At 38.1% G+C, this 22,347-nt stretch overlaps 1 protein-coding gene across 9 annotated transcripts; it reads left to right on the top strand.

Annotated features, from left to right (window-relative positions):
* The first annotated feature begins 1,715 nt into the window (after positions 1–1,715).
* On the top strand, positions 1,716–22,077 carry LOC133816984 (uncharacterized). 9 transcript variants are annotated; one of them, XM_062249352.1, is made up of 12 exons: positions 1,717–2,108; positions 2,655–2,783; positions 2,982–3,082; positions 3,175–3,234; positions 3,317–3,466; positions 4,095–4,150; positions 4,614–4,661; positions 4,822–4,940; positions 5,018–5,113; positions 5,399–5,456; positions 12,138–18,746; positions 18,895–22,077. In XM_062249352.1, the coding sequence occupies exon 12, from the start codon at positions 19,563–19,565 to the stop codon at positions 21,960–21,962; it is 2,400 nt and encodes a 799-aa protein (XP_062105336.1). In that variant the 5' UTR covers positions 1,717–2,108; positions 2,655–2,783; positions 2,982–3,082; positions 3,175–3,234; positions 3,317–3,466; positions 4,095–4,150; positions 4,614–4,661; positions 4,822–4,940; positions 5,018–5,113; positions 5,399–5,456; positions 12,138–18,746; positions 18,895–19,562; the 3' UTR covers positions 21,963–22,077. The 9 variants fall into 9 exon arrangements, with proteins under 9 accessions (XP_062105339.1, XP_062105336.1, XP_062105338.1 ...); XM_062249354.1 differs by having other exon boundaries at positions 4,853–4,940; XM_062249351.1 differs by lacking the exon at positions 4,095–4,150 and having other exon boundaries at positions 1,718–2,108.
* The last annotated feature ends 270 nt before the right edge of the window (positions 22,078–22,347 follow it).

Genomic DNA, 22,347 nt, shown 5'->3' on the forward strand with positions numbered 1-22,347 from the left:
CCAATTCTTCATCGCGCCGCGTGGCATTGTTGGCGCAGTTGGTGATTCTCCAGTTTCACAATGAGATTGTATCTCTCAAGATTATAATAGAGGTCCTCGTCGGGCCTGGGAGTAGGCGGCCCCCTGGAGTCAAATGATGCACTCCCCTCATCTAGGCCGTGATCTGTTATTGGTTGTTTCCTAGGCCTCCGGGGATAATTCTCTGTTTGAGGAGTCTACTCCTCAGGTATTTGGGGCAATGGTCGCCCACCAACTCCTGGGTTGTTCGCGACAGCCATTGATGCAATGCGAGAGGTTTCTGATTAAACGATATAAAGATTTGCTTAATGCTCTCAATGAAAGCACCAAACTGTTGATGCCGTTTTTCGTCAACTTAAATTTGAAGAGCACTAAACAATATTTTCAGAAAATAATAAAAGAACAGTAGAATTTTTACGTGGTTCAATAATTAAAATATGCCTAGTCCACGAGTCAATATTATTGATTCGTAATATTCTCTCAAAGTTTTCTCGGAGCAATTCGACAGAGTATTCTCAGTACCAATTTGTGCGTGAAATACAAATAAAAATTACCAAGCTATTTATAAGCATGGTTGGATTTATATCTTCATCTGATTCAGAGAAGTTACAACAAATTATTCAAATCTAAAATAAATGTAAATAAATACATTAAATACATAATATCACATGATAATTGAGATTTAATTTCATATAACAACAAATCCCTAAGGAATACGTATCTCCTAACAGTTGTTGTGTGCAAAACGCGTTGCTGACATCGAATGCAAGGTTAAGCGCTTTCAAGATCGATCAATACTTTGAGCTCGTTATTCTAGTCAGCCTCCTTTTCAACGAGTGGTATCATCGAACTCAATCTTCGAAGACCAATATCTTCGAGCTTACAACTAAGGCTTAAATAACATCCACATGCGTTAAAGAATATTATTTCTTTTGAACATTTTTAAACTTATGCTCGGTCGCCAACAAGAACATGTTAGGAATCATGCATATTTATATAAATGCTCAGCCATTGCTTGTTATTTTAAAGCTTACGCTTTACGAGCCTACATTTCGAGACTCATTTATTCATCATTGAAATTTGGGTGTAACCATAATAAAAAAAATTGCTTAGAATTTATGTTTTGAATATTATAATTTAGTGTTCTAATGTTATTAAACACTATGTTTGAATAAATTATGTATACTTTTTTATTTAAATTTATTTGATATTAAATTAAAAAAAGTTTCAATATTAAATATATTATTAAACAATATTTAAGAATCAACAAAAATGAAAATAATTTTCAAGTTGGCTTCCGTAATATTTTATTTATTTAATAATTTTATAACATTAGGAGTATTACCATATTATTAATGGTCAAGTCCAATTAAAATAACAAAGAAATAAAATTAAAAATGTGTCACAAAATTAGAATGTCAATACGTTGAAGTATGTATGTTTGGTAAAAAAAAAAAAAGTTTTCAATAAAATATTAAAAAATTAATCGGTTGCCAACATTTCTAAAAATTTACCTCTAAACAAATTTCTGCTGTTCGGATTATATTTTTGAAGTTACCAAATCAATCCTGCAAAGGAGTTGAAGGGTTAGTATATAATTTGACAAAAAAAAAAAAATGAAAATGTAATTTAAGTGTGGTGGAGTAAATACAATATAATAATGATAATTTAAGTAAAATGTAAAAGTAAATATAATAATATTTTATGAAATAGTACGTGTCAGTATGTTTGCGTATGTAATCTATAAACATATCTTGGATAATTATTATTCATCAGAATTCTATTATTTTTTTTTATAAAGATTAAAAAAAAAAGAAAAAAAGAAAAAGAAAGAAGGACACTAGTACTGCGAGGTCGATACTCATGCTCACGGCGGAAGCTTTGTTCTTCGGCGAATCGGTGAGTTTTCTCGCCGCCAATGAATAGCCAGCTTTGGATGTATAGCTTTCGAAAAAATCTGCTTCAGCCACTCACCTGTATGCATTTAAGTCGCTGGCCTTGAAAAAACACTTGATCCACCTTAGTCTTCGCCGGAATTTCGACTTGGCAGACCGTTGGATCACTCTGGCCGACTTCCTTTTCTGCCCGAGGTTAGGTTTTATAATTCGAATCTTAAAAAAAATCCTTTTAAAGTAAAAATCTAAAAAGACCGAAAAGTTTTTTTTTTTTGGTTCAAAAATTGAATCTTTCAATTTTAAAGCTTTCACTTTTTTTATTCATCTCTGAAAATTTTGGCAAATTATATTACAATTGAGTTGTAGAGCATTTCGGAGCAGTAATAGTTTAATGCTCTGTCGCTTCTATCAATCTAATGGAGTAATTTGAGATTCTTGCGGCTTCCATTTAATAATATTTTTGATTTGCATTCATGTGTTTATGAAAAGGTTAATAGTTTATGCAAAGTGATCAATACCATAACCTTTTTTTTGGCTTTTGAAATTCGGCTCCAAAAAAAAACCAGAAGTTATGTTATTGAGCAATTGGCTCTTAGATTTTCTGACAATGTATTTGCTTTTACATATCCATAGACCTTTATTCTCTCTTTATTATGATTTTCCAAGAATATTGTATTATCAAATTTGGATTAGAAAGAAATGTTGACATGGCTGGTTGTAAACTTCATCGGAATTTTGCAGCATTCAAGCTATAAAAATAGAGGAGGCTGCAGTTGAGTTGTTATACAGGTTCACGGCTTTTGAGTATCAGTATGCTCACACATGGTTCACGCAGATGGACAAGCTTATTCATTTCATTATGCGAACTTGGTAACATCTCCTTTAGACTTGTGTAAATCGCTTTAGCTTATTTTGACTGATAGTTCAGTATTGGATGCCTCCACGGTATTTCCTGTCTTTCTGTCTGGTTTCCTCTGCTCTTATAGAGCTTTTTCATTCTTGGAACTTTTGTAATTCTGAACATTAAATGATATTTACATATATGTTTTTTTTCCCCATATTTTCTAGGATGGTCGTTTTGATGCATTATATTCTTCTCCATCCATAAATACGGATGCAAAATATGCTACTAATGAATATTGGCCACTCAAGACTGATGACTTCTTTCTGTGAGTGTTCAACCAGCCATGTCAATCTTGTCTTAGAATTTACAGCATGCATCTTTGCAGTTATGCCGATCATAACAATGGTTGCTGGACAGGATACCTTACCAGCAGGCCATCCGTGAAACATTATGTTGGAAATGAGTGACAATTATCTGGTATTATTCTTTTGCTTGCTTTTATATAGCTCTTCATCATATTTTTAGATATAGTTCTGACGAAGTACTATTTTTATTGTAGTATATTTCATTTTCAGCCTGCTAGGCAACTAGAGCTTTTCAAAGGGAGGAGATGCCTTAGCAATCGCTCAACATCATGATGCAGCTACTAGCACTGAAACAGCATGTAGCTAATGGTTATGTGAAACGACTCCTTATAGGCTACAAGGAGGTGTGAATTGTCTTGCCTTTTGTTTTTCATCTCTGATTTGAGTGTCACTTATATATTATCTTTTAATAGGCTGAGCAATTAGTTTCATAACCACTTGCTTTCTTAGTTGGCCATGTATCTGGATGTGAGAAACCTTCTACAACTTTTCAACAGGAAAAACATTCTCGTCCCCCATAATATGCAAACTATTTTCCTTTAATAATCTCATAGCCAGAATTTTAATACCTTGGTTACTCTTTTTATTTTTCTTCAGTGCCCACTTTTAAATGTAAGCTACTTTCCTTCATCAGAACCTCATTTGTCTGGAGGAAAATTTTGGTAGGGAAGATCTTTTACCACTTTTCAATTCTTTCTCATATAATGGGTGCAACTTTTGCATTTTGAAATTTAGAATCTTATGGTATTTTCTCATCTATACAATGTTGTGATCTACAACTCTCTTGGATGGAAGAGAGAAGATGTGATTCAAAATCTTTTAAGGAATTCCATTACGCTGTTATTTGATGGACGCTCAGTTTCTGACTTTATGGATGTGTTTGGTACCTCATATTATACCGGATTGTAATGTATAGTATTATATTAGATTAAATTTTATAGTATATTTTTATAAATGAATTGTATTGTTTAGTTCGTGGGACGATAATAGATGAAGTGCATCAGCAGGTCAATTCATGAATATATCAGGTGCTTTCCCAATTTGTTGCAGAATGCTTTGTCTGTTACACCCCCTAAATGTTGTTGTTCATTCTTTTATTAGTCTGGAACAGATTATACAGGATGCTTTGAATTCAGAAAATGATTTGCATTCTAGGTTCTCAGGCTGTATATCTATCTAAAGATCATGTGTCTTTTTGCTTGTGGCTTATGCAAGTACATGGCTCTGGTTGATGTCAATCTTTATACACTTGTGTCATGCAATGGTAAAAATACATTATTTTGCGACATTTCTTTCAGCTCATAAAAGATGAAGATTTGTCCAATTGTTGCATAATTAATTACAAGTGTATTGTAAATTGTTTAAAAGCATAAATGACCATCTCATCGTCTAATATTTCATTACAAGTTATGAAATATTTATTCTATCTTGTTATAGAGGTTAGGAAAGAGCTTCCTTCAGTCAATGATGCTGGGTCAATTATGCATGCAGATCACCAGCTTTCACAAGGGAAGAGAACATGTTGAAGTTGAATTCATTGTAAGAGTACTGCACTGGCTATCATAGATGTTTTCTCTCGAGCTGATGCTTTAAGTGAAGAAAAACAGTCAGTTTAGAGGGAACCATGGGGCACAAGTCTCTCGAATTACAATGCTGAGTATAGGTTGTTGATTTATATTATCATTACTTGCATATTCAGGTTGGACCAATAACCATTAATGATGAAACAGGCAAAGAAGTTGTAACTCAAATATCATCTACTGTGGATGACAACAAAACATTCTATGCAGATTCTAATGGACGTGATCTTATTAACTGGTATTTTAGCTTATTCTTCCACTTGAGTGATGTCTGTTTCATTTAGGCGCATACAATGATGGGTTTTCATTTTGCAGATTTGTGACTACAGTGCAGATTGGGACCTTAAAGTTAACCAGCCTGTTGCTGGAAATTATTATCCAGTATGTTAGGTCACCTGGAGAAACCACCAAGTATGCATTTTTTTTTTCTCATACTTTTTTGTTGATAATATTTTTGAAACTTTAACCTTTAAATTTAAATTAAAACTTATTATTATTTCTATAGATGCTCGGGTGCTTATTTTTGTTACAATTTAAGTAGGAATTAATTCACTTCCTTGACAAATGGAGAAAGTAATGGGATGATATTGGTTGCAAATATCAACTAAAGCAAGAAACTTGTAGCTCTTTCTTTTATGGAATTTTTAGTATAGAAATTTAATGTCATACTTGAAATTCTTCTGGTTTCCCTTGCAGTGCATGATGGTACTTTTAGATGACTCCAGAGGTGTTGCTGAGGCTCTAAGGACTAATAGTAAGTACTCGTGATTTTTATTCTGCTTCTACTATTCTTCCTACATTGAACCATAGGTTTATGTTGTAAATCTATTGTCCTTTCTCAAATGAATGCTATTATTAAGTTTTGGTCATGGTTTAAAAAAACTTTCGAAACCTACGCCTCGAAACTCGTTTCGAACTGAGGCGCCAAGAAAAAGTACTGAGGCTTATGTTTCTCAGATTTTATTCAAAACCTATGCCTCAGTCCATTGGGGCGTACGTTTTGGTGCCTTTGCGAACTGAAACTCATGAGGCGTACGCCTCAATCATATATCCATTTTCAAGTAAAAATTTAGGTTTTTTTGTGTTACTGGGCCTTTCAAATTTTTGGGCCCACAAGCTAAATGAAATAAATATAAAACTAAAACTTAAAAGTTAAATTTTAGTGTATAAAAAACTTAATTTAAGGTTTAAAAGACTTGACTTAGGACTAAAAGACTATCATTTCTAAATTTTATGTTTGTCTAACTTTGAAATTCTATTTGTCTTAAAACTTTGAGTGTTTTTTATTAAGTATTTTTTATGTATGAATTTGGTGTGTTATATATTTATGTTCTATTTTGAAGCCTACTCTTCAATCTAATTCGAAACCTACGCCTCGATTTGTTTCGAAACCTACGTTTCTGTTGAGGAAAATGCCTTGGTTCCTGTTTACGTTTTTTTAAACCTTGGTTGTGGTTTCTGGAGGGCCTGCATCAGTTCTGAGTTCTTAGGTTCAATCCTCATGTTCTGAGTTCTTCCTTTTTTTTAAAAGAAACTCCAATATATTAATATGCCAGCTAGTTGCATAATCTTCTATTTCCCAACCTTTCCAATAATTGAATTAGACATGGAATCTCCCTATCGTTTAGATTCTTGGGAAAAACAAAATCCAGTTACATTGTCTCCATCTTTCTGAAATTCTGAGATATCATGAAGTCTTTTTGGGCAAACTCAGACCAAATTAGGAAATGCATGCGATAAAGGTTCTGAACCAATCCAAGCATCTTCCTAAAACCTTGTAGACCTTCCATTACCCACTTTAATGACACCAAACGTGAAAGCTCATCATAACAGTAGCAATACATTTCTAAGGACTTGTAAAATTTATATCAGTAGCCTAGCTGCATATATGTCCAAAGAGGATTTCTAAATGGGGTTATGTACTCATCTATATGATGTTTCATGTCCATAGACTTCTATTCTCTCTTTAGTATGTTTTTTGAAGAATGTAGTACATCAGATTTGGAGTTAAAAAATGCTGAAATGGCTCAAATATAGTTAAATCCTAACAAAACTTTAAAAGAGGTTTTGATTTTTAAAAGACTCGAAAGTGCTTTTAGAAGCAATGCCAACCAAGGCCTTACTCCCTTAAAAAATGCTTTTAAACACGTAAAACACTCTAAAAGGCAGCTTTAGGATCTGGAAGAGCTTTGAAAGGCTATGCCAAACAGGCCTAAGGCTTCTTCATTAAATTCTACTTGTTGTCTCGTTTTATCAGTGTGATTTTAGTTAGGAGTCCACGTTGGAAATGGGAGTTGTACCAAGTACAAAATGTAGCAATGGTGGGGGTATCGCCTGTATAATGAGCGAAATGGTGTCTTGCAGGTAAAGTTATGGGATGAGGTATTATGCCAATGCTTCATCCAAGCTAGCTATTTGAGTTGTTGTATGGGTAATGGGTGTGTCACCTACAAAACAACTTAGGGATGTCTGTATAGTTCTGTTTACCACCTTCGTTTGTCAGTCAGTTTGTGGGTGGTAGTAGAAGCTATGTTTCTCTGTCGTTCCTTGCAATCTAAAGAGTTCTGTCCGAGATTGCTAAGGAACGCTCAGTCATGATCTGAAACAATAGATTGGGGTAATTCGTGTGGGCGGACAACTTTTTTTACAGAGCCGGCAGTTACTCCTTGAACATTGTAGTGATGTTTTAGGGAAATGAGATGGGTGTGTTTGGTGAGGCATTCTACTACTACGAACAAGCAAATGTAAACATCAAATTTAGGCAGCCCCTTCACAAAATCCATGATTAGATCGCTAAAAACCTGATCTGGAATGGGTAGTGGCTTCAATAAACCTGCAGGTGTTGCTTATTCTGCTGACATATTGAACATTCTGCTACATATTACTGGATTTGATTTCTTATTCCTTGCCAAAATACATCTTAGACAGACACTGGTATGTTTTCAATGTCCTAGAATGTCCACAGTCCACCCATTTTTTGTCCATGGCACTCTTCCAAAATCTTGGGAATCAGGGCTGAGTTTGGAGACAATACCAGTTGGTTCTTGTATAATAGATTGACTTGCTGCATGCTTAAACCAGGAAATCAAGTAGTCTTGCAACAGTTGGTTTGTTATGTGTCCAAATCAATTTCGATCTGGTTGTGGTTGCTCAGGACACCATGAAATCGAGAAGGCAGCCAACTCCACACCTCCTCTTCTAGACAATACTGTCAATCTGTCTAGTTCCCTCATCTTTTATTTTTATTATTTATTTTTTTAACAAACAAAAAATAAAATTAAAGTATAAAAATTCAAGGAAAGGTGTAAATTATCCACGAAAATAACATCATCATTCTATCATCTTGAACATGTGAAAACTCCATAAGTGCAGCAGTAATCTTTTTTCCCCACATGAAAACTCCACAAGTGTATCCTGAACTCCGATAAAGCACCCACTTTTTTTCCCCCAAGGTTTGTTGTACCAAAATTCCCAGACCTGTGGGACTTTCTTCTGGAAACATTGGAGACTTTCTATATTTCCTACAAGCTTTCTACTGATGATACAAATTTTGTTCCCATGTTGCCTTCCATTAAAACTCACCTCAACTCCCTTCATAATATTGGCATAAGGCCCTTTTGCTCCCATGTTGCCTTTGATTAAAACCTTGCCTCAGCTTCAAATATCTATTAATGCCCATAATATTCCTAACATATTCTTCAAACTTTATCCATCCTCTGTTGAAATAATATTCATGTGATCTCCTTGTATCTTAGTGTTCTTTATGAATACATCTCTTGAATCTCAAAGCACCCGCACTATTAATATGAAGTAACTTTTTCAAAAATGTCTGTTGAAATTTACGGTATTCTTATCTCACTATAAAACTTGAATAATCGGTCATCTAATATGTAACTAGTTCTCTGTGAAGTCTTAATGACTTTCTCCATCTTCTGTGATTGTAAGCATAGAAACTTTATGCTCCTTATTATAGCTCCAATATTTTTATCCATATTCTTAATTGTTAACTTAAGTTAGAATAACAAGGGACTATTATCTGGTATTATTCTTTTGAATGCTTTAGTATAGCACTATATTGTATGTTAAGAAACAGTTCTGACGTAGTTCTGTGTATATATATATAAACATATTTAATTTTTACGTTGCTATGCAATTGAGTTTTTGAAAAGGAGGATTTAATTAAACAATACATATTTATTAATTCAAAGAAGTTTCTTTTAAAAAAAAAGGGGTGTGAATCATCTTTACTATTTCTCTCCCTATCTTGTTTGAGTGTCACTCACTTGTATATAATTTTTTGTTGGCTGAGAAATTAGTTTCATCCTCACTTGAAATAATTTTTTTGACCTGCATATGAGGTTTTACTGCATCTACAACATAGGTTCTTGCAAAATTTATCATCTGAAAAAAATAATAAAAATGTACAGTGAAATAAAAGTTTCATTCATCAAAGCAATTCACAAAGTACTCATTATAGCATCTTCGTAGTTACATTCAAAATTGAAGTGCTCGAAACTATATCCATAAATTAACTCACAAGAACTATAGAAATGAAAAATAAGGTGAGTGTGTCCAAAAGATTAGTAGGATTTATCTAGTTAATAATTTTTTTTCAAAAGTGGTTGCTTTTCTTCTGCTTCTTTTTCCTCTGGTCCATGTTGTGCTTCTTCATCCTCTGGTTCTTCATCTTGATTTCCTCCTACGCGCACTTTGTTCTTTAGCCAAATATATGCTCCACATACTGAATTCTTCAGCCAAATACATGCTCTACATACTAACTTTGAGTTACAGAATCCAATAATAACTACAGACGTTACTATAAGTGTAACTACTGCTGGTATCCATGAATCACATTCCTTATGCATAAGGGAATGCATCGATGCTGCACATACCATAACAGCTACAACTCCTAGATATATGGGCCATATTGCTCCATATTTCAGAAAGCAAAAACTGACCTGATCTTGCTCAGTTTGCATCGCAGCTAATAGAGTCAACAAAGAAATTGTTGACGCTACTAGGCATGTATAACTACTTATGTAGTAAATGACAAATGACACACACCTCTTGAATCGAGCCCCACCCTCAACAAATCCCCCTGGAACAGTAAGCATCGCAGTGATTGATACAGCGATGAGTGCTAGTGCTGCACGCACACATGATACAATGTATGTGCTGTCCATGGGTTAGTATCTGCAAAAACAAAATATAAAAAAAAAAATATGTAAAGAAGAGAGAGATATGAAGTTGTCATTTATGAATTTATATTTGTATTTATAACAAATAATATATAGTAACAAAGAAAAAATAACAAACAAGTATAACAATCCATTGTATAAAATTTAACATAATATGTAGTAACATAGAAAAAATAATAAACAAGTATAACAATCCATTGTATAAAATTTAATGTAGATGTGGCATTGATTTGGAGAAAGGTGAGATTGGTGTGGGAGCTATTGGGAGGGATCGTAATTGGGAGGGGCTGCTAGTAATTGGTTCCCTCTTCATATGTCAGTTGGCTGCAGGGTTAGGTATCAAGTGGAAGAGGATCACCTTATTTCTTTGCTGCAGAAGTGGGGTTGATTTCAAAGGCTCTGAAATTAACTAAAAAAAAATTCAGCATCAAACCCTAATAATTACAGAAAACCTGAAATTAACTATGAAAAAACTCACTTGAAACCCAGAATCTTGTAAAATCATAACAGTGTTCAAGAGCTAGACTTGTATACATAACAAAGGGCCAACAGAAAGCTTGGAAGAACCAGTTATAATCTAACATAACAGCCACATAAAGTCATTGGGATATAATGGAATAAATGACTTGCTTCTGGACACTATTTCTAAATCAAATTTAGCATAGAACAGCAACTCCCAGCTAGTGGTTAAAAAAAAAAAAAAAAAAAATCAAATTTAGCATAGAATAATTGAAAACATCGCCAATAGCATACTGGTTACTAATATCAGAACAGTTCAAATTACCAATTTCATAGATAAAATACATATGAAAACCAGTTATAAGCTAAGCCTATGAGCTTGCAGTCCCATCAATCAACAGCTTAAGATTAGAGGATTTTAATGGAAGTTGATACCTTAAAAAAGGAGCTTTTCAATGTGGGCAGGTGCAAAAAATGACTCTTCCTCTGGAACACTACTCTGTATCAATTTTAGAATAGTAATAGAACACTGCTAGCTAGGGCCTTAGCTCAGTGGTGAGCCTTAGCTCAGTGGTGAGCTTCATTAAGCTACGTGTATATATTCTTCGTTCATGAATGGGCTGGGCCTCACTTTTCTCTGTTCAGGTCCAGGCCCATAGAAAATTTATGGGCCTCACTTTTCTCTGTTCAGCTCAATTTTTACTATTTAACATAAAGATAGAATGGAAAATTTATTAGCGATGTAGGATTAAAATAATAAATACAATTTTTTTTATTAAAACTTTTATAAAGAATTTAACCACACACAAACCATTTTTTAATGTTCACCCAAATTCTTTTAAAAAGTGAAAGCTATGGTGGCGTAAGGTACGTGTGAACCACTTGAAACTACATATGATAATGTGTGTCAAAAAAAAGTTTACCTAGGATGTAGAGGATGGTATATTAGAAGGTGTATGAACTATACATTTATGTAAGTAATATCTATAGATATATTAAGTGTAAAATACATGTAAATATTTTCAATTTCTAATAAAATAAAAAATGTTGTATTGATTTTTTTTCATCTTCTCCCCTTGATAATCAAATAATTACATGAAAATATATTCTTATCTAAAATTACATAATTGACATAATTTTAAACAATAAAATCATATTTCTTAACCCACTTCTCTCACAATTTCTTTAATACGAAACTTGCTCAAAATTATATTATCAATTGAATAAATAAGATTTTTTCTTCGCGAACTATTATCACTACTTGATTATGCTCTCGAATTTTTCACGTTTTAAATTCCCACTGAACTATTTTTGTTACTGAGTTGTTGGATTATTGTTAGTTTTCATTTTATGTGGCTAACAAAATGTTGATTCGACATTTTAGGCAATGACATGGTATTGCCACATGTATAATTCAATTAAAATATTAATTTAAAAATAAAAAATATACAAAATTATTTTCAACGATGTAAAAATTATTAAATTTATATATTTTTTACTTTTTGTTTTTCTCCTTGTAAACTACAATTAAATAAATAAATTTAAAAATTACAAATTTATTTTCTTATTTGTAATTAATAAATTTAAAAAATCAGATAATAGATGATTTTAATAAATTTATTTTCAGATGAATAATTTTAATAAATTAGTTCAAAACTAAAAATAAAAATTCAATTAATAGAAAAATAAACGTATTTTTTTTTAAAAAAAATTTCTATTCTTCTTCTCTTTCCTTTCTCGACACTTCTCTTCTCATCTTTTTTCTTCTACTTTTGCAGAGCTGGATCAAGACTAAAATCCAAAGGGACGCTAAAACTTTAATGGGCTCGTTCTTCGTACAGGTGGCGAGTGAGGCCCTAGCTATGACTTATGTTGTGTTATATGGTAAGACATATAATGATATTGTTTGGTGTTTGGTAAGGCGTGTGGGAGAGTAGTTATCGGAAAAAGCAGATGTCCGAAGCTGCAGAGGTTTAGGGTGGGACGTCACTCTCTACTTTAAAATGTCAACGCTTACGTACAATGTTTGTGTGTGCATGTTTTGATTGAATTATAACATGTGTAAAATGACTTATGATTTATGTTATGTTTATGTGTCTAACTATTGTTATAGTTGACTCACATGATGCTCTATTTGAAAACATTCACAAATAATAAAAAAAAAACTATATAAAAAAGAGTGCAAAAGCAAAAAATAAAAATTATATAATCTTTTATAACGAAATTTTTTTGTCTTTAACGGTTTGTTTGTTAATTTTAACAGAATTTTATAAATATTTAACGGAATATACATTTTTTTTTTTTTGCCAATAAAGATGAATTTGTATTAATCAAGTAAATCGTTCAACAATACAACATTCAACTCAGAAGGGATATCACTCCCTAAAACAACACGATCAGAAATAATGCTAGTAGACCTTGCTAGAGAATGGGCTACAGCATTTGCAGATCGTTTTACAAATTTAATGGACACTTCATGATGAATGAGATCAAGCAACAACTGTCTACATTCATGAACAATTCTGCCGAAATAGGATAGAAGCACAGTGGGGCATCGAATACCTTGTATTGACACCAATGAATCTGATTCCACTTCAACTTTGTGCCAATTCTTGTCTTATATCCAGCTAAGGGCTTCTCTTATCCCTATTGCCTCTGCAAATTCAGGTTCAACTAATCCCCCAATACAGCTTGCCCTGGCTTCCAGCAGACCCCCTTCTTGATTCCGAGCAACAAGAGCAAAAGAGAATCGGTCTGGACCAACAAAGATAGCTGCATCTGTATTTATTTTAGTTATACCTGGGCTAGGAGGCTTCCACTTGACTGCACCGTCTGAAATCTGGGTAAAACCGAGCGAAAGATCAAAAGAACAGTCTTGGGCGTTCTTCCATTGCTCCAAGGTAACACGGGCAAGAGTCACAATGTCAGGGGCCTTTGCACCCTTTTGATTCCAAATGAGCTCATTTCTTGATTTCCATAACGCCCAACAAAGCATGGGTATATGCTGGAGATTATCGGCGTGGGTATTCTCCAGAATCTTAGCTAATCGGACAGCAAACACGCCTGGGTCATCTAGGTCGATTTGAACACCAAGGATATTCCAGCAAACTTGCGAGAATGAGCAAGAGAGAAGAACATGAGGGATCGACTCAGGGCATGTGTTACAGAACGGGCAGAGATCACTCACTGGTACTCCTTTTAGTTGGAGATTGCATTTTGTGGGAAGACAATCGGTTGAGGCCTGCCATAAAAAGGTTTTGACTTTGGGGGGGATGCTCAGCTTCCACAATTTCTTCCAGTATACCGAAGCTTCTTGATCCACCTCTGTGCGCTCCCTCTGTTGAGTCAATAAATGAGCACTTTTTACTGTGTAATGCCCAAGCCTATCCATCTTCCAGTACCATGTATCAGCTTCATTTGCATGTATTGGGATATTCCTGATTATACTAATATCCCTATGAATAAGAAGATCTTGAAGTAAATCCTCATCCCATTCGCATTGGTCAACCTTCATTAGCTGGACAACCTTTTTATTGACTAGTACTGTAGAAGTGGTGTGGATATACGGGTCTGAATTAGGGAGCCAAGGAACCTCCAGTATGTTGATTGACTTACCATCCCCAATTCGAACTGCTGCCCCTTGCCGAATGAGCTCTTGAGATGCCATTATGCTTCTCCAAATATAACTTGGGCTGCCGCCTATCTTGGCTGAAAGGAAAGAGTCTTGAGGATAATATCTGGCTTTATACAATCTGCTAACCAGTGACTGAGGATGTTTCAAGAGACGCCAACCTTGTTTCCCAAGAAGGGCAAGATTGAAATTATGTAAGGAGCGAAAACCAAGGCCACCCGATTCTTTGGGTTTGCTAAGCCTACTCCAACTTTGCCAATGAATGCCTTTAGATTTCTTAGATGAGGAGGACCACCAATATTTATTCATTAAGCGCTCAATGTCCCTGCTTGTATCCAAAGGAAGAAGAAATACACTCATAGCATAGTTAGGGAGAGCTTGAGCCACAGTCTTCAATAAGATCTCCTTACCTGCTTTTGATAAAAATTTACTCTCCCAACTTTGGATTCGATGACGTATTCGATCCTTGAGATAGCCTAGGATCACCGACTTATTGCGTCCCAATATATTAGGTAACCCCAAATAGGTACTATTATCGTCAGCCTCATGAATGCACATATCACCACATATTGTATCTCTGACCTGGGGCAATGTATTCCTACTGAAGAAAATAGAAGACTTATCATAATTTATTTTCTGCCCAGAAGCCCTCTCAAAGATGCCCAGAAGCTGCAAAACTTGGTGTGCCTCCATATTTGAAGCTTTACAAAATGTAGCTGTCATCTGCAAAGAACATATGAGATACCTTAGGAGCACCCCTAGCAACCTGAATGCCATTAAGGAGCCTCATGTCCTCATAATCATGTAACAGAGCTGAAAAGCCCTCTGTACAAATAATAAATAAATATGAGGATAAAGGATCACCCTGGCGCAACCCCCTCTCCGGAATAATATGACCAAACACTTTACCAGCATGAGTAATCTGATACCTGGCAGAAGTGATACAGACCATGAACAATCTCACCAGTTTTTCATCAAATCCCATCTTACGAAGCACCGCCTGTAAATAGTCCCACTCCACACGATCATATGCTTTGCTCATGTCTAATTTGAGGACCATGTACCCCTGTTTACCTGTGGTCTTTCTCTTCATATAATGCATTAGCTCATAGGAAATCATGATGTTATCTGTGATTAACCGACCTGGAATAAAGGCACTCTGTGACTTTGAGATGATGTCATCAATTGCTTGTTTCACTCTGTTCGCCAATACCTTCGATATGATCTTATATAACACGTTACACAGCGAGATAGGGCGAAGATCCAACATTGACATCGGGTTCTTTTTCTTTGGGACAAGCACAATGTTGGTAAGAGGCAATCGGTCATCAAACTTTTCTTCCCTCCAGAATCTACGCACCTCATTAACTACATCAGACCCAAAAATATGCCAATACTTTTGGTAGAAGCCAGGGCTCATACCGTCTGGTCCTGGCGACTTGTCAGGATGCATCTGAAAGGTTGCAACTTTCACCTCCTCCTCGTCAATAGGGGACAAAAGTGCAAGATTCTGATTAGGAGTAATAGCCTTTGTAATACATCTAACAACAGGGCCCCAGCACGGAACCGTGGACTTAAACAAAGTCTGGAAATATTCCACCATGAGCTCTTGAAGGCCATTATTCCAATCAACAAATTGATGAGACTCATTGTACAGAGAGTGGATGTTATTTGACCGCTTCCTGGTTCTAGCAGCTGCGTGGAAAAACCTGGAGTTATGATCGCCTTCTCTCAACCATAATTGTTTGGAGCGTTGTCTCCAAAATACTTCCTTTTGGGTCAAGATTTCGAACAATTCTTTACTGGCCTCTTCATGCTCCTGAATAGATCTTTGATCTCTGAAGGGTTTCAGTCTTCTAATGGTTGCCTTGCATCTATCCAATCGTTGTTTGAAATTGCCCGTTATGCTTTTACCCCACTCTTGCAATGCTTCGGCGCAATAGGCAATTTTATCTATAAGAGGAACTGCTCGATCTTTCCACCAAACTTCCTCAATAATTCTCCCACACATAGGTTCCCTGAGTCAAGCGTTCTCAAACTTGAACAGACGTCTAGGAGGAAGTGTAGATACAGGCACAGGATCTAGAAGGATAGGGCAATGATCCGAGGTGGATATTTCAAGATTGATGAGTACAGACCGAGGGAAGATATGGAACCACCCAGAATTAACCAAAGCACGATCCAATCTGCATTCTATCCAATGGTCAGAGCCACGACCTCTTTCCCAAGTAAACTGGTAACCAGATAATTCCATGTCAACAAGTCCACAGTCATTGATAGCTTCTTGAAAACCTTGCAACAACCAAGATGGATAAGGGCGGCCTCCTCTTTTATCAGAAATAGTGAGAGTGTTGTTAAGATCTCCTATAACGCACCATGGTAAAGGGGAGGAATCCGCTAGGTGACGAAGAAGTCGCCAAGTTGATGCGCGCCTAGAACGATTAGGTTCACCATAAACTCTTGTTAACCGATGGGTTGGTCTATCCTTGGTGGTGATAACAACATCAATATGGTTTTTGCCAAAAGATAATAATTGAGCCTCATCTTTGTACCTCCATAAAATTGCTAGACCTCCACTATGCCCTTGGGCTTCCACCACTATCATTCCTTCAAACCCCAAAGAGCTCCTTATTCTGTCAACTTTATCCTTCTTACATAAAATTTCACAGAGAAATATGAAATTGGGTTTCTTTTGGAGAACTATCTCCTTAAGGAATTGAACGGTCCACGGGGTCCCAAGCCCGCGGCAATTCCAGCTGATGGTACTCATAATTCTTGGCGGGACCGAATGACGGTACCCGCCGTATCCAAGTTTTTTGAATCTGGTGAAGATTCATGCATTTGGTCATCGTGCATGCTACTGTTAACCCCGACTTCTTCAATGATCAGCTTATTTTCACTCCCTCTGATTACCGCTGGAACAATATCCATTAAATAAGGGCCTAACTCTTCTCGGCCCAATTCCTCTCGGCCCACTTGAGTGTCACGGCTGTAACGACCCAAATTCAGTGTTAAGGCTTAAGGGCCTGGAGTAGTGTGCCTGGAGGGCATGATGGGATTTGGTGTGTGTTTCTATTGAGTTTTATGCATGATTATCATTTAATGCACGTTATATGACTAATTGATTATTTGAGATGCATGACTATGTGAATTAGTATGCATGTAGACCTGATTGTCTTATAATGAGCATGATTGTAATTTGGCCATGTTAGGACATATCTGTGATAATTGTACTATGTGAATTGTGCCACGTGAGGTGGTGTTTTTATCAGGATGCACGCATCGAGACGGTCCTAGTGAGCCAATTAGTTTAAAAGTCACAACGGGATGTTGTACCCGGCTCGGGAGGAGCCTAGGGGTACTTTGGGAATCTTATAAGTTGAGTTGAGAATGAGTGGTTGGTTATTGGTTATTGGGTAACTTGGGTAACCATTTGTAACTGTGGTGGGTAACAAGTTTTAAGATGGAAAGTGATAGAATTGAAATAGAAGTGTAAAGACTTATGTGCCCTTGAAGGTTTAGTTAGGAAGGATTATTAAGAAGGGGTAAAATGGTCTTTTGGCAAGGGTGATAGACAAAAGGCAGCTGGGATATAGGGGGGCACGGTTTGGAGTATTGGGCATTTGAGTGTCTTGATAAAATTAGAAGAGAAGGAAAAGAAGAGGAGAGAAAGGCTAGGGCAAGCAAGAAGAAGAAGAAGAAGAGAAGGAGAAGTGGGAGTCTAGGAGGGGATCAAGGACTTGTGTGGATTCTTCATTTGAGGTAAAGGTTTTATACATATCTAAGTATGGATTTTGTTTTGATTTAAGGAATTTAAATGCCTAAGCTAAACATTGTGGGGTTTTGGGGTTAGTTGCTAAAATTTGAAATCATAGGAGTGGATCTTGGGTGTGTTGATGTTTTGAATTGATTCTAGTGTTTATAGGGTGTTAGATTGTTCATGTAAAGTTTGGAATGGAGTTTTGTGGTTGAGATATGTGTTTGGGATGGTTTAAGGTGAGGATTAGAGAGTAAAATGGTGGGTTTTTCTGGGTTCGAAGGGTCGAGCCGCGGCATGGTTCTTTGTGAGCCGCGGCCCTTCGAAGAAGTGGTATGCTGATGGAGAAGGGCGGGCCGCGACATGGCCCAAGCAATGCCGCGGCCCTTACCTGTTTTGGAGCCTTTGGGGGTTCTGTTTGGGGGGCATGCCGCGGCATGGGTGGCCTATGCCGCGGCGCTTAAGGGATTTTGGGATTTTGAGATTTTAGGCTTGGGAATTTAACCTAGGGTGCTCGGGGTTGAGTCTTTTACCATGTTTGGTGAATTTCAACGTTCCGAGTACTAGAGCTTGGCCTGGAAGCTCATTTAAGGTTGTTAAAAGTGTCTTTTGTGTGTTGTGACTAGGATTTCGGGAGGCTCGTACTAGTGGACCGTGCTCGTGATCGTGGTGCATCGGAAAGCACGGAATACAGGTAAGAAAACCGTAACACCTGAGAATAGGGCATAGGCCCACTGTGTGATTGCGGGGGCGCAGCCCTAGATTGTGTTGTGTGCGAATGTGTAATCTTAGATAAATTATTGTATGTTTGAATGGTTATTTCTGAATGTGTTATATGTATGATTGTAATGGAATGAACGGCTAAGGCCGAGAGCGGCGTAGGCCGGGTACGGCAGCGGGGCCGGAAGTAACGCTCAGCGCATGGGATGCTATAGCGAGGGTGGGACCCAAGGGATACATGAGTTATCCTACGGTAATGACCGAGACCCCCAAGCTTTGGTAAGGCCTCTGGGGCGGCATGGCCGTGCTTGTTTAATTAATGAATTCCTATTTATCAGTGAATTATGCCAGTGATATTATCTGCATATGTTATGTGTTATTTGGGTTTTCTTGCTGGGCTTCGGCTCACGGGTGCTCCGTGTGGCAGGTAAAAGCAAGGAGTCAGTCAACCGGCCATGAGTATGGAGAGCATGGGAGCGGCGCGTACATGTTCGGCCTGCCCGACTGCTTTGGTTGGGGGCATTTTGTATATGGCTGTATTTAACCATTCTTTTGATAGCTGATCAAGTGTAAATCTATTTTGGTGTTGTAAACATTTTGTAAACCTTATTTTGGGATCCCAGATGTTTTATATCTAACGTTTTCAATGAAGTTAAACATTTTAAAAGAATACATCCTTAAACTCTGGTTTAATCACACTTTTGGTTTTAGAAACCACTTTGAGTCAATTAAATGCACAATTTCTGTTTTAAACTCACTTAGTAACGGCTCTAAGGTAGTAGGGCGTTACAACTTGGTATCAGAGCGAGCCAAGGTTTATTGGTTCTGGAGATCGACCGAACATGTACGCACGCTGCCATTGAAAAGCTCGACTCAGGGTGGTTTGGTATGATCGGTTGATATGTTCATGAATATGTGTTTATTGCTTTGTGTGCCTGCCTAGATTGTTATGAGCATGATGATTGAAATAACATGTGCATGATGCTAGGGCAAGGCCCGTTGTATGCGGTATGATATTTGTATGTCATTTTGGTCGATTGATCTTGGTGGTTGTTGAGATTAAGAGGTGGAAATTGGACCTTGTTATCATGCCTAATGAGCGGTGTCACTGATTGCAGGCATTTAGTTCCAATGCCTCGCCAATCATCGAGACTCCGCGGCATTCAGGCCGAGGATGATAACCAAGGGCAGAACCCTCCACCTGCTCCTCAGAACTGGCAGCAGATCTTAGCTGAGATGGAGGCCAGGTTGAAGAAAACAGAGGACGAGCTTAGTCAGTTGAAGCAACCAGCTCCTCCACCGGCCACTGCGATACCACCACCGCCGAGTGTGGTACCAGCCCCGGTTCAACCTGTGACTGGGAACAGGTTGGAACCTCTATATGAAAGATTCAGAAAACAACAACCCCCTACCTTTGAGGGCGGAGCAGACCCACTGCAAGCTGAGCAGTGGATGGGTACGATGTCTGTGATCCTGGACTTCATGAGGGTTGAAGGAAGGGATAGAGTTGATTGCGCCAGTTATATGCTTAGAAATGATGCACGTATTTGGTGGGAGGTAGTTGGGCAGCGAAGGGATACTGCAACTATGACTTGGGAAGAATTCAAGGGCATTTTTAACGAGCAATACTACAGCGTAGCCGTTCGAGCTGCGAAGGCGGATGAGTTCAACAACCTGACTCAGTGCAGGTTATCCGTCACCGAGTACGCCCTGGTATTCGACAGATTGGCGAAGTTTGCGCCAGAGCTTGTGCCGACTGATGCGGCCAGAAGGGACAGATTTATACGGGGATTAAATGTAATGATCGCCCGTGACGTGAGTATCACTATGACTCCAGAGTCTACCTATGCACAAGTGGTAGACAAGGCCCTTACTGCTGAGAGGGCTGAGGATCAGATCTGGAAGGATGGCGCTGCTAGGCGTGATACCAGGAGAGTTGTGCCTTCTTCTTCTGGGCCTAGTCGGGGCAGCGGCCCCAGTGAGCAGAAGAGGAGAGCTCCAGACTCCTTTACTCCTTATGGTTCTGACAGGAGGGTTCGCGGTTTTGTGGGTGGCCGCCAGGGCGGAAATGACAGCTGGAGAAGCCTTCCGATGTGTCCTCGATGCAGGCGACGGCATCAGGGCGAGTGCCGGACCAGGGCATGCTTTGTTTGTGGGAGCACCAGTCACTTGAAGAAAGATTGCCCGCAGGCTAAGAAGGAGGAGCCTAGGCAGGGAGACAGCCTCGCACCTGCTAGGGTTTTCACCTTGACTCAGACTGAGGCTGAGGCCAGTCCTTCAGTGGTCACAGGTCAGATTTTTAGCGCTGGATCCTTGTTTACTGCATTGATTGATTCTGGTGCTACGCACTCATTTGTTTCTGCTAGGGTGATTGATCAGTTGTGTAGACCTAGTATTTTGTATGCTAGGGGTTTTCAGACTATATTGCCTACAGGAGAACTGGTAGTCTCTAAGAGGTGGGTTAGAGCCTTACCGGTAGTGGTAGACGGTAGAAAATTATTTGTTGACCTAATTGAACTAGATATGGACGATTTTGACATAATACTAGGGATGGATTGGTTGACACGGTATGGAGCAACAATTGATTGTAGGCGACGAATGGTGACCTTCGAACCGGAGGGCGAGACACCCTTTGTGTTCGTGGGAACGGTGGATGGACCGCGGGTGCCTCTGATCTCGGCACTAAAGGCTAGAGACCTGATGCAGGAGGGCTGCATAGGATTCCTAGCGAGTATAGTGGATTCCTCCAAGGAGGCGGCAGTGGGACCGAAAGAAACTAGAGTGGTCTGTGAGTTTCCAGACTTGTTCCCATCGGACCTGCCGGGATTGCCGCCGCATCGGGAGATTGAGTTCGGTATAGAGTTGGCTCCGGGAGCAGAGCCAGTATCCAAGGCACCTTACAGAATGGCTCCAGCAGAATTAAAGGAATTGAAAATTCAGCTGCAGGAACTACTTGATTTGGGGTTTGTCAGACCAAGTTTCTCGCCGTGGGGTGCTCCAGTTTTATTTGTTAAGAAAAAGGATGGATCGCTCAGGATGTGTATCGATTACAGAGAGTTGAATAAGTTGACCATCAAGAACAAGTATCCATTGCCTAGGATCGACGATTTATTCGATCAGCTTCAAGGGGGGACAGTGTTTTCGAAGATTGATCTCCGGTCAGGCTACTATCAGTTGAGGATCAAAGAAGAGGACATACCAAAGACTGCTTTTCGGACGCGGTATGGGCATTATGAATTTTTGGTTATGTCCTTTGGGTTAACCAATGCCCCGGCGGCATTTATGGATTTGATGAACAGAATTTTCAAGGATTACCTGGATAAGTTCGTGATTGTATTTATTGATGATATCCTAGTATACTCCCAGTCAGAGGCAGAGCATGAGCATCATCTGCGCTTGGTGTTGCAGCGGTTAAGGGAGCATAAGCTTTATGCTAAGTTTAGCAAATGCGAATTTGTGGTTATCGCAAGTTTCATTCCTAGGCCATATTATTAGTAAGGATGGGTTACTGGTCGACCCAAGCAAGACAGAAGCAGTGAGAGATTGGCCTAGACCCAGCAGTGTTCCTGAAGTTAGAAGTTTCCTTGGACTAGCAGGTTACTACCGGCGGTTTGTAGAGGGGTTCTCCAGAATTGCTACTCCGTTGACAGAATTGACAAGGAAGAAGACCAAGTATGTGTGGACAGATCGATGTGAGAACAGCTTTGAAGAGTTGAAGCGGCGGTTGATTACTGCACCAGTGCTGAGCCTGCCAACAGATGATGAGAAGTTTGTGGTCTACTGTGACGCTTCTAGACAAGGTCTGGGATGCGTGTTGATGCAGGCTGGGAAAGTGATAGCGTACGCATCAAGGCAATTAAAGGAGTACGAGCAGAGATAT

Source organism: Humulus lupulus, chromosome 2 (assembly GCF_963169125.1).
Source record: "Humulus lupulus chromosome 2, drHumLupu1.1, whole genome shotgun sequence".
Classification (NCBI taxonomy): domain Eukaryota; kingdom Viridiplantae; phylum Streptophyta; class Magnoliopsida; order Rosales; family Cannabaceae; genus Humulus; species Humulus lupulus.